At 44.4% G+C, this 12686-nt stretch overlaps 1 protein-coding gene across 3 annotated transcripts in view; it reads right to left on the reverse strand.

The window, feature by feature from the left end:
* The window catches only part of LOC147108096 (transducin-like enhancer protein 1), a 184521-nt gene that overhangs the window by 55611 nt on the left and 116224 nt on the right, over nucleotides 1–12686 (reverse strand). For 2 of the 3 annotated variants that reach the window (XM_086004577.1, XM_086004576.1), the window contains one exon: nucleotides 9712–9816. The exons of the other annotated variant lie outside the window; for it this stretch is intronic. In XM_086004577.1, the coding sequence (XP_085860703.1) occupies nucleotides 9712–9816 (105 nt within the window). The remainder of the gene's footprint in view (nucleotides 1–9711; nucleotides 9817–12686) is intronic. 3 annotated transcript variants of the gene reach the window in all.

The following is a 12686-nucleotide window of genomic DNA, read 5'->3' on the forward strand; positions in this document are numbered from 1 at the left end:
TTTTTTTTTTTTTTTAAATTGCATGTTGTTTTAATTTTGTATGAGCACTTTCATCGATTAGTTGTAAAAAAAATATTGGATAGGAAAATTGGCTGTTGATCGAGTCTGTTCGCTTTCCACTTGGTACGGGAAGGCGGTGCGTGGCAAGGCTGGATACACTGAGTGACCAATGGTGCGAGTGTGGGGGCGGGGCAGTTGGAGTCGAGAGATCATGTGCTGAAACCTCCAAAAATTTACAGAGCAGTGGAGAAGGAGCGGGGGAAATGGGATTAATTGGGTAGCTCTACCAAAGAGCCGGCATGGACACAATGGGACGAATGGCCTCCTTCTGTGCTGTATGATTCTATGAAAACTTCCAACCAGAGTTGGCAGCCTTATTCAGCCTCTTTATTGAAAGCAGCTTCCATACCGGGTTTACTGGGGTGTCGTGCTGACTCCAGATATGTGGGTCGCACACAGCCAGTGGCGGAGCGTGAAATAGTACCTAGAATCATATACTCTTACAGCACAGGAGACCATTTATCCAGTCGTGCCTGTGCCGGCTCTTTGAGCGCGCTGCCCAATTTAATCACACACCTTATCCTTTTCCCCATAACCCTGAAAATGAGTCCTCTTCAAATACATGCCCAAAAGCCTTTTGAAAGTGCCAGTGGTTACCTCAGTACATTTGCCGGTTGATTGGAGGGTTACTTTTTAATTGATAAAAGCCAGTCCTTGGCCCAGACATCCCCATTAAACAGAAGGACCCTGAATTTGCGATCGGGGGCTTCCCGTGGGGAAATGCCTCCGATCCGCAAATAAAATGTCCGCATACTTGGTGGTCCGGGAGGTACGGAGACTCGCGGTCCTGGGCCTCTTCGGGTACCCGCAGGTAGAGGCCCACGTATCCCAGGCAAATAAAAGAAGGGAAGCCCCATAAACATGAATGGGAATACCTCAAAAATACACATGTATACATCAAATTTAAAAAAACTCCATTTAAAATGCCATTTAATTAAATATTTAAAACAAATTTAATTTTGATAAATAAAAATGTTTTAAAGGGGCTAAAAATGACCTTACCATATTGTACAGTTTTTTTTTAATGTTTAAATTACTTTTTTTTTTTTTTAAACGTTCATTTAAACTCTTACGCTGGCAAAAGCAGACCTCACTCCGGCTTTTACCAGGCGCAAGAATTTCATTGGCATTTGCTGGGCAGAAGTTTCAACTCTCCGCCCGCGGATGCCCTTTTCCCAGGGATGTATTGGATTCTTGACAGCTTGCGCAAAAACCCGAATTTGCGCAGTCACTACAGGGCTCAGGGGCCGCAAATTACAGGCCATTATAAAAGCTGCTGTAGATGGGGGGGGGGGGGGGGAGGGAAAGGTGTACTCCAGCCACTCTGGGCTGCTCGCTTACACCTCCTTGTGAAGGATTTTAAGACATCAGCAATGACCTATGAACTTGGTAGAGAAATAAAAATTTAAAAAGAGCACCACTCATTAAATTGCAGTTTTGTGTGTTAAGATCCAGAATTCTTTAAAGGGATACTTCAGTGATTTTCCCCCATTTTCTCACATCCTTTCCCAGAGAGGTGTTGACTTCTTGCTGAGGGGGAGGGGGGGGGGTGCAGGTCGAAGGCAGTTAAGCAAGCATATGGGATACTTGGCTTTGTAAATAGGGCTATTGAATACAAAAGCAAGGCACTTGTGCTAAACCTTTACACATCACTGGTTAGGCCTCAGCTGGAGTACTTTGTACAATTCTGGGCACCGCACTTTAGGATGGATGTCAAGGCCTTGGGAGAGGGTGCAGAGGTTAACTGAGATTATACCAGGGAAGAGGGACTTCAGTTATGTGGAGCGATTAGAGGAGCTGGGATTGTTCTCCTTGGAGCAGAGAAGGAGAAGGGGAGACCCAATAGAGATATTTGAAATTAAGAGGGGTTTTGAGAGAGAAAATAGAAACTGTTTCTTCTGGCAAGTGGGTCGGTAATCAGAGGTCAGATTTAAAATAATTGGCAAAAAAGAACTAAAGTGGAAATGAGGAGAAATGTTTTCACATGGAGGGTTAAGATCTGGAACACCACCTTAAAAGGGTAGCAGAGGCAGATCCCATAGGAACTTTCAAAAGGCAATTAGACATGTACTTGGAGGACTAATTTGCAGGGTTGTGGAAAAAGGATGGGTGTAGGACTAAATTGGATAACTCTTTCAAAGGGCCGGCATTGGCACAAAACAGGATAAATGGCACTAGGCACTACTTCACACTCTGTCCAATATCTCATCCAGGCGGTTGTTATTGCTTTAGAGCCTAGAGGGGGAGGGATGTTGTGCTATTCGACCTTGAGGGAATTGCAACTTGCCTGGTTCCGTCCTTACCCAACATGTCTCCATCTATCTAGCTATCTATATAGTTCTGTCTAAATATAGATATCACACATATACACAGTCTTAGCTAAGGTCACCAGACAGCAATCGAGAGCGGGAAATGTTGGCCATCAAGGGAAGGCTCAAAATGAAATTTGAGGATCATAAATTAAGTTTCCTTTAAAGAATCATTTTCATTTTCGCAAAAGTGAGAGTTGGATAAACAATGGACAAAGTACAAATTGGAAATGATTCTACCATTTGGCTGCACAGGGAGACAAAAGGAGCAGGGAAAAGGGGTCCAGACATCAGTTCAAACAAATAAATGGACATTTCCAGGTGATGGGGTTCAAGTACACAACAAAAAACTGAGTCAAAGCAACAGGAGCATGGGGAAAAGACAGGAAAATGGGACAGTGTCAAAGTTCGGGGGGGTTTAAACTAAAATGGCAGGGGGTTGGGAACCTGAGCAGGGAGACAGAGGAAAGGGAAACAGGGATAAAAGCAAAAGATAGGAAGGAGAAAAACAAAAGTGGCAGTCAGAGAAATCAATGGTTTAAATCAAACGTGGCCACAGTAAATAATAATTCTAATAGGTCTAAGAGCGTTAAAAAAACAAACCTGAAGGCTTTGTGTCTTAATGCGAGGAGCATTTGTAATAAGGTGGACGAATTGGCTGCGCAAATAGAGGTAAACGAATATGATTTGGTTGGGATTGCGGAAACGTGGCTCAAGGATGGCCAAGACTGGGAACTCAACATCCAGGGGTATTCGATATTCAGGAAAGATAGGCAAAAAGGAAAGGGAGGTGGGGTAGCATTACTGGTTAAAGAAGGGATTAATACAATTATAATGAAGGATATTAGCTCTGATGATGTGGAATCTGTATGGGTAGAATTGAAAAATACTAAGGGGAAAAAAACATTAGTGGGAGTGGTATATAGACCTCCCAACAGTAAGGCGGAGGTTGGGGATGGCATGAAAAGGGAAATTAAAGAAGCGTGCAATAAGGGCACAGCAGTCATCATGGGTGACTTTAATCTACATATAGATTGGGCCAAACAAATTAGTAACAATACTGTGGAGGAGGAATTCCTGGAGTGTTTACGGGATGGTTTCCTGGACCAATATGTCGAGGAACCAACCAGAGATCAGGCCATCTTAGACTGGGTATTATGTAACGAAAAAGGATTAATTAGCAATCTTGTTGTACGAGACCCCTTGGGTCGGAGCGATCATAATATGATCGAATTCTTCGTTAAGATGGAGAATGAAGTAGTTGACTCAGAGACTAGGGTCCTCAATTTAAATAAAGGAAACTACGATGGTCTGAGGAGCGAGTTGGGTAGGATTGATTGGGGAATGGCACTCAAAGGGTTGACGGTGGATAGGCAATGGCAAACATTCAAAGACCGAATGGATGAGCTACAGAATTTGTTCATCCCAGTTTGGCATAAAAATAAAACAAAAAAGGTGACTCAACCGTGGCTAACAAGGGAAATTAGGGATAGCATAAGATTCAAGGAGAAGACATATAAATTGGCCAGAAAAAGCAATAATCCTGAGGATTGGGAGCAGTTTAGGATTCAACAAAGGAGGACAAAGGGATTAATTAAGAAAGGGAAAATAGAATGAGTGTAAGCTAACAGGGAACATAAAAACTGACTGTAAAAGCTTTTATAGATACGTGAAGAGAAAAAGATTGGTGAAGTCAAGCGTAGGTCCCTTGCAGTCAGAATCAGGGGAATTTATAATGGGAAACAAAGAAATGGCAGACCAACTAAATTCATACTTTGGTTCTGTCTTCACAAAGGAGGACACAAATAACCTCCCAGAGATGCCGGGGAACATAGGGTCTGATGAAAGGGTGGAACTGAAATAAATCAGTATTTGTAGGGAAATGGTGTTAGGAAAATTGATGGGACTGAAGGCCGATAAATCCCCAGGGCCTGATAATCTACATCCCAGGGCACTTAAGGAAGTGGCCCTAGAAATAGTAGATGCATTGCTGGTCATCTTCCAGAACTCGATAGACTCTGGAACAGTACCCAGTGGAGGGTAGCTAATGTTAACCCACTATTCAAAAAAGGTGGTAGAGAAAAAGCGGGGAATTATAGACCGGTAAGCCTGACATCGGTAGTGGGGAAAATGCTAGAATCTATTATAAAAGATGTAATAGCAGAGCACTTGGAAAGCAGTGACAGGATCGGACAAAGTCAACATGGATTTACAAAAGGTAAATCATGCTTGACTAATCTACTGGAATTTTTTGAGGATGTAACTGGTAAAATAGATAAGGGAGAACCAGTGGATGTGGTATATTTGGACTTTCAGAAGGCTTTCGATAAGGTCCCGCATAAGAGATTAGCGTGCAAAATTAAGGCACATGGGATTGGGGGCAAGGTATTGACTTGGATAGAGAACTGGTTGGCGGACAGAAAGCAAAGAGTTGGAATAAACGGGTCGTTTTCCGAGTGGCGTACCGCAAGGATCGGTCCTAGGACCCCAGCTGTTCACAATATATATTAATGATCTGGACGAGGAAATTGGATGTAATACAGGAAACTTTGTGCTATCCGGCACCCACGGGACCGAGCTACTGCCGTTGCCTCAAAACTTCCGGATAGACCATCGTCAATGTTATCAGATAGGAGCTTTTCATCTCCGTATCTGACAACAAAGAATGTTGCTTAGCAACAGCTCGTCAGCACTCAGCCCGTGGCTTGGAAGCGTCTCTGAAGCTGTTGCTAAGCTACAAAGACGCTTTCCAGAGCCTGCCTGTGAAAAGAATGCTAGGAGAAGAAAAAAAACCTAACCAAAACAGCTGCTGATTTCTGCCGTTAGATCGAAGTTGCCGGACATTCAACCTCCGGATAGCACAAAGTTTCCTGTATCTCCAAATTTGCAGACAACACAAAGCTGGGTGGGAGGGTAAGCTGTGAGGAGGATGTCGTGAAACTCCAGGACGATTTGGACAGGTTGGGTGATTGGGCAGAAACATGGCAAATGCACTATAATGTGGATAAATGTGAGGTTATCCACTTTGGTGGCAAAAACAGGAAGGCAGATTATTTGAATGGCAATAGATTGGGAGAAGGGAAAGTGCAGAGAGACCTGGGTGTTCTTGTGCACCAGTCGCTGAAGGTAAGCATGCAGGTGCAGCAGGTGGTTAAGAAGGCAAATGGTATGTTGGCCTTCGTAGCAAGAGGGTTCGAGTACAGGAACAAGGATGTCTTGCTACAGTTGTACAGGGCCTTGGTGAGACCGCACCTTGAGTATTGTGTGCAGTTTTGGTCACCTTACCTGAGGAAGGACGTTCTTGCCATGGAAGGAGTGCAGCGAAGATTCACCAGGCTGATACCTGGGATGGCAGGAATGACGTATGAGGAGAGATTGTGTCGATTGGGCTTATACTCGCTGGAGTTTAGAAGAATGAGAGGAGATCTCATCGAAACCTATAAAATTCTGTCAGGCCTGGACAGACTAGATGCAGGAAGGATGTTTATGATGGCCAGGGAGTCTAGAACCAGGGGTCATAGTCTAAGGATAAGGGGTAAGCCATTTAGGACTGAAATGAGGAGGAATTTCTTCACCCAGAGAGTGGTGAACCTGTGGAATTCTCTGCCACAGAGGGCGGTGGAGGCCAGTTCATTAAATATATTCCAAAAAGAGTTGGATATATTTCTTAAGGCTAAAGGGATCAAGGGATATGGGGAGAAGGCAGGGACAGGGTACTGAATTTGGGTGATCAGCCATGATCTCATTGAATGGCCTACTCCTGCTCCTATCTTCTATGTGTCTATGAGCTTCTTGAATGGCGGAGCAGGCTAGAAGGCCGTATGGCCTATTCCGGCTCCTATTTCTTATGTTCTTAAATCAGAGAGGCCCGAATTCAGCCCAAGAAAGCAGGACTGAATGCTCCTCTCAATGGTGTTTCTATGTTTTTAAACATCCTGACAAAATAAGAAAACGTCCTCGAGGAGAGGGACAGTGAATAGAGTCACTCAAAAGGCAACAAGAGAAACTGGTGGTTTATGGGCTTTCCAATATCGCAAATTAAATAATTTTCCATTCATCAGATCACTGAGTCACATTCCTGTGTCTAATCAGTTCAAATGGAATAAAAATTGTGCAGCAACGGTGCCGAGAGATTTAATTTTCAAATCATGCTGACGGCAATCTATTACCTCATTAAACACGACAGATAAATATTGCACCAATATTTTTATTATATACTGGCAAGCTGTTCAACTGCAATGAATAGCAGAGATCCTGCTTACAGTGTTAGGATGGAATGTAAACTGATCACTGGATGGTTAGCACCTCGCTGGATCAAACTCCGATCTCACTGTTCCCAGGTCTGTGAAGAGAACACGGGTGTAGGAAAATAAATTCGAATACTCGTGACCTTGGGTAAACAGAGGTGATGTAGGGTCAGGAGGAGCAGGAAGGATGTGCTCATTTGGTGGTGGTGGGAGGGGAAAGAGACAGAGACCATAAGAAATAGGAGCAGGAGTCGGCCATTTGGCCCCTCGAGCCTGCTTCGCCATTCAATAAGTTCTTGGCTGATCATCTACCTCATCTCCACTTTCCTGTACTATCCCCATATCCCTTGATTCCCTTAATATCCAAAAATCTATCGATCTCTGTCTTGAATATACCCAATGACCGAGTCTCCACAGCCCTCTGGGGTAGAGAATTCCAAAGATTCACTACCCTCGGAGTGAAGAAATTTCTCATCTCAGTCCAAAATGGCCGACCCCTTCTTCTGAGATTGTGACCCCTGGTTCTAGACTCCCCAGCCAGGGGAAACATCCTCCCTGCATCTACCTTGTCAAGCCATATAAGAATTTTGTGCATTTCAATGAGATCACCTCTCATTCTTCTAAATGCTAGAGAATATAGGCCTAGTCTACCCAATCTCTCCTCATAGGACAGTCTCCCCCATCCCAGGAATCAGTCTGGTGAACCTTCATTGCACTCCTTCTATGGCAAGTATATTCTTCCTTAGGAAAGGAAACCAAAACTGTACACAATACTCCAGGTGTGGTCTCACCAGTACCCTATATAATTGCAGTAAGACGTCTTTATTACAAGAGGATTTGAGTATAAGAGTAAAGGCCAACATAACATTTGCTCTCTTAATTGTTTGCTGTACCAGCGTGTTAACTTTCAGTGATTTGTGTACAAGGACACACAGATCCCTTGGAACAATAACATTTCCCAATCTCTCACCATTTAAAAACTCTGCTTTTCTATTTTTCCTACTAAAGTGGATAACTTCACATTTATGCACATTTTATTCCATTTGCCATGTTCTTGCCCACTCACTTAGACTGTCTTTATCCCCTTGAAGCCTCTTTACATTCCCACCTAGCTTTCTATCATCAGCAAACTTGGATATATTACATTTGGTCCACTCATCCAAATCATTGATGTAGATTATGAATAGCTGAGGCCCAAGCACTGATCCTTGCAGTACCCCACTAGTTACAGCCTGCCAACCTGAAAATGACCCGTTTATTCCTACTCGGTTTTCTGTCCATTAACCAATCCATGCTAGTATATTACCCCCAATTTTGTTTAATAACCTCGTGTGGCACCTTATTGAATGCCTTCTGAAAACCCAAATACACCACATCCACTGGTTCCCCCATATCTATTCTGCTAGTTACAACCTCAAAAAGCTCTAACAGATTAGTCAAACATTATTTCCCTTTTGTAAATCCATGTTGACTCTGCCCAATCCTATTATGATTTTCTAAGTGCCGTTACCATGTCCTTAATAATACATTCTAGCATTTTCCCGACTACTAATGTCAGGCTAACTGGGCTGTAGTTCCCCGTTTTCACTCTCCCTCCTTTCTTAAATAGTGGGGTTACATTTGCCACCTTCCAATCCGCAGGAACCATTCTAGAATGTATGGAATTTTGGAAAATGACAACCAATGCATCCACTATATCTATAGCCACCTCTTTCAAAACCCTTGGATGTAGGCTATCAGCTTTCAGTCCCATTAATTTCTCTAGTGCTATTTTTTTTTTTTTTTTTTTACTAATTTCTCTCAGTTCCTCATTCTCACTAGACCCTTGGTTCTCTATTTTTTCCAGGATGTTTTTTGCATCTTCTTCCGCGAAAACAGAAAGTATGTTTAGTTTCTCTGCTATTTCCTTATTCCCCATTCTAATTTCTCCTGTCTCAGCCTGTAAGGGACCCACATTTACTTTTGCTAATCTTTTCCTTTTTACATGCCTATAGAAGCTTTTACAGTCTGTTTTTATGTCCCTCGCTCGTTTACTCTCATTCTATTTTCCCTTTCTATCAATTTCTTGGTCTTCCTTTGCTGAATTCTAAAATCCTCCCAATCCTCAGGCTTCCTGTTCTTTTTGCCAACATTATAAGCCTCTTCCTTTGACCTAACATTATCTTTAAACTTCTTGTTAGCCACGGTTGGACCACTTTTCCTGTGGGGTTTTTGTGCCTTAAAGGAATGTATATTTGTTGTAAATTATGTATTAATTCTTTAAATGCTAGCCATTGCTTGTCTAACATCATACCTTTTAATGTAGTTTCTGCAATCTACCTTAGCCAACTCACCCCTCATACAGGAAACTTTCGTTTATCCGGAGGTTAAATGTCCGGAAAGCTCTATCCACCGGCAAAATTCAGGAGTCGGTTCAGATAAGTTATTTTTCTTTTCGTTGCTTTTTTTCCTCCAGTCGTGGCTTTGCAAGGTCTAGCTGAAGCTGTTGCTTAGCTACAAAGACGCTTGCAAGCTGCAGCCGACTGTTTTGAAGCTGTTGCTAAGCAACAGGGTTTGTTGCTTCACACGGAGCTCAGAAGCTCCGTATGTTTTAACATTAGCGCTGGTTTCTACGGCAGTTTTGATGGGACGGCACCAGCTCGGTCCCGTCAGTGCCGGATACCAGAAAGTTTCCTGTACCTACATAGATTTAAGACCCTAGTTTCGGATTACAGACACACAGGCAATGATAATACTCATACCTTAGGACACATGCAGCATGAAGTGGTGAGTGGAGCCAGTACATTTAAATAGGAAGATGCAGCATCTTGTATTCACTAATTGTTGTTGGGGGGGGGGGGGGGGGGGGGGCGGAGGGGGACTTAAGAACAAGGACAGACAGGTCAAGAGCCACTGGTCCATCCAGCCTGTCCCACACTATTTGATACCTTGTGTCGTACATTATATAGACTCTGCACCCCACCTGAAACCATGTCATCTCCTGGGAGAGGCAAAATGCCAGATAAAACCCAGGCCACTTTTGGCGGGGGGGGGGGGGGAACTTGGAAAAGCAGCAGGGTCACAGAAAGACCCAAAATACCAAACACTAGACCTACATAGTCGTTCACTGAATCCCGCTCCTCTGTCTTCTTCTTCTTGAGATGGCTGGGGTATTCCGTGGAGTTTCTTGGTTTGTCCCCATTGGACGAGTGCACGGAACTCTGCAAAAGGCAAACAAATCCGGTTTAAACATTAGGGGGGGGGCGGCGGGGGGGTGCGCAGCGGTGGGATAGAAGAGAAAAAAAACCGCAGCCTGCACAAACGCTGGCTGCGATTCATGCAAGCAAAGAGCTGAAGGGTCAAAGATTCCTTCAGCGCTTCAAACCACAGACAGCAGCAACATGCACGCATGCCCCTTCAGGGCTGTGCAGGCAAAACGGTCAGTTTTAAAAGGGATGCAAGTGGAACATTTCAGAGAAACAGGTTTGCAATTTCACCCTGGTGATGTTGCCCTCTCAGAATCGCCTAGAAGCTTACAGTACAGAAGGTGGCCATTCAGCCCATCGAGTCTGTGCCGGCTCTTTGTAAGGGCTATTCAATTAGCCACACTCCCCTCCCCCCATAGCCCTGCAATGTTCTCCCCTTCAAGTATTTATCCACTTCCCTTTAGAAAGGGACTATTGAATCCGAGATAATAAACTATTTCAGAAAAGCTATCTATTTATTCAATATTATAGCGTTTGTACTTTGGTCTCATTCAGTTTATTGATCTTGGCACCAATCCAGAAAAGGTCGAATATTGGGGGAGGGGAGGACGACAGTTAGCTATTGGTAGAAGTCCAGCCATTAAAAAAACACAAACGTCAACCAACTCAAAACAACTGGAAACTACACCCCATTTAAACTGGGATTTCCAGTTTGGATCAGATGTAAAACCCCAAAAGACTATTTAACAGTGCAAATTGCTCAAGTTACAAATGCTGAACTGGTGCCCAATAGGTTTCAAAGCCATAGGAATTGTAGGTACATAACTTCCATTCACCATTAAATGTGATGGATGAATTCACTTCATGTATATAGAAAAGGAGAACGAAAATAACTGGAGGGATCCCCATTAAAAGCCAGCAGTGTAATAAAAAAATTAAAAAAAAATAGGATTAGCAACTTCATTCAATCTACCCGCATGGTTTCCAACGGAGCCTCGGTATAAACAGGACATTAAATAGGCCTGGTTAACTACATTTCACTTATCCAAATATTCTTTATTAGATGTGGGACTACGGCTGTGCTCATTAGTAGCCAGAGTGAAACCGCTGGAACCATTTTGTGCACGACAAGGTAAAAAGCAAGTGGCTGCTTTTAGCATTTCCCCTCGCCACGAGGCTGCTCACGACAGATGATCGGAGGGGTGGGGGGCAACGCGCCAATGCGATGAGAATCGCTGCGAGGTAGGACTGGCACGCTCCGAGGCAATGTTGATGCCCGCTGTCACAGGACTACGGCAACTTCTTTGCAGAGTGCCTGCCAAGAGGGTCTCCGGTGGGGGGGGGGGGGGGGGGCGGGATGGTATCAGCGTGAAAACCTGCCCCCCCCCCCCCCCCCCCCACCGAAAGCATTTCTTTGCCCCCCTAGAGTGGTTTGAAATGAGCAGGTCACTGACAAGTTTCCTTCAGTAGTTACGGCCCTTAAACGGATTCCAGAATTACAGACGGGCCAAATTTTTTGCCACCCTTTTCTTTACCCAGCGCATGAAGCCCAGGAAAAGGGGGGGGGGGGTCCACTTGAGTTGCATTTAAAAAAAAAGAGCAGCTGCTATTTACAAGACTCCAGTTCCCTTTCAAGAGCCGCGCACAGCCACTGAACTAGACGTCTGTTCATTGTGCTGACTGCTGTTGGCCGTGTGGCTGGGAATGGGGGGGGGGGGAAGGGGGGGGAAAAAGACCTTTATTGTAGCACGGAGACTCCTGAATGGCCACAGGTCCGATTTACAGCTGAAAGCATCCTGGATTCACTCCAGTCACGCTGCCGCTGGGAGGCATTAAGCGTTTTAACTCTAAATCCAGAGTCAAAGTCAGCCGGCATTTACGCAGGACTCCAGTCGCGCAGCGGAATCAATGCCAGACTCGCTGGAGTGCAAACCCTCCAAATAAATGGAGCTGTAAAGAGTTATCACGACAGCTTTCTGCAGAGGTTTAGTGAAGTGACTCAGACAGGAGTTAAATATTTTATGGTTTTTTTTGGCTGGAGGAAGTCGTTTCATCTGCATGTGCAAGACCGATCCTGGAGCCTCAGCCTCCTGTCAGATTCTTCCCCAGCACCACCCCTCCCCCCACTGCTGGGGCACTCCGCCAGTCAGCGGCCCATTGATTTTCAGTAGTTCGAAAATCAGAGCTTAGAAAATCACTTGGTCCTCCTGTGAGGTCGAGGCAGCTTCTCGCTGCCAATTGCTGCTCGGGGGGGCTTAAGAAACTAGGCCACATGCCGCAGAACAAAACCCTAATTCACGATAAATTAAATGCGCTGTGCTACCAGCTTCAGGTGAATTGTGCAAGACTTTAATGCAACTCGATCTGCCGGGACCTCTGGGCTAACCTTTCAGGCTGGCATGCTGCCAAACACTGGAAAAGAAAAGGAGCTCGGCACTAACTTGGTCAACACAGGCTATATTGAAACACATTTCTTTCCTTCACTCAGACACCATCCTTTCTAAAGAATGGTTAATTGTTATGGAGACAAAAAAAAGAGCAAACTTAACCGAGCAGGATGCTCTCTTCACATTGTATATTAACCGTTTTAAACACTTCAAATCAAAACAGGACTTTGTTGCTCCTGTACATTAAACACTGCCACGCATAATAGAGAAAGTAAATGTAATGTGAAAAATATAGAAGCCAAATTAATCACTTCTTTTAATACATTCTCCGGTGAACTCTACTCAAGGTGTGCATGTTGTGTGTGCACCCGTGTGTATTCAGGCAGCATGCTCTTAAGCCCAGATTTTAAACTGACCCTGCCCGAAGATCAGCCTTCCCTCCAAGTTACATGGCCACACAGCAGTCTGCTGGTCCTGCGCAGCCTGGGACCGGCTTTG

This window comes from Somniosus microcephalus, chromosome 13 (genome assembly GCF_052327205.1).
Source record: "Somniosus microcephalus isolate GS21.2 chromosome 13, FLI_Smic_1.0, whole genome shotgun sequence".
NCBI lineage: Eukaryota > Metazoa > Chordata > Chondrichthyes > Squaliformes > Somniosidae > Somniosus > Somniosus microcephalus.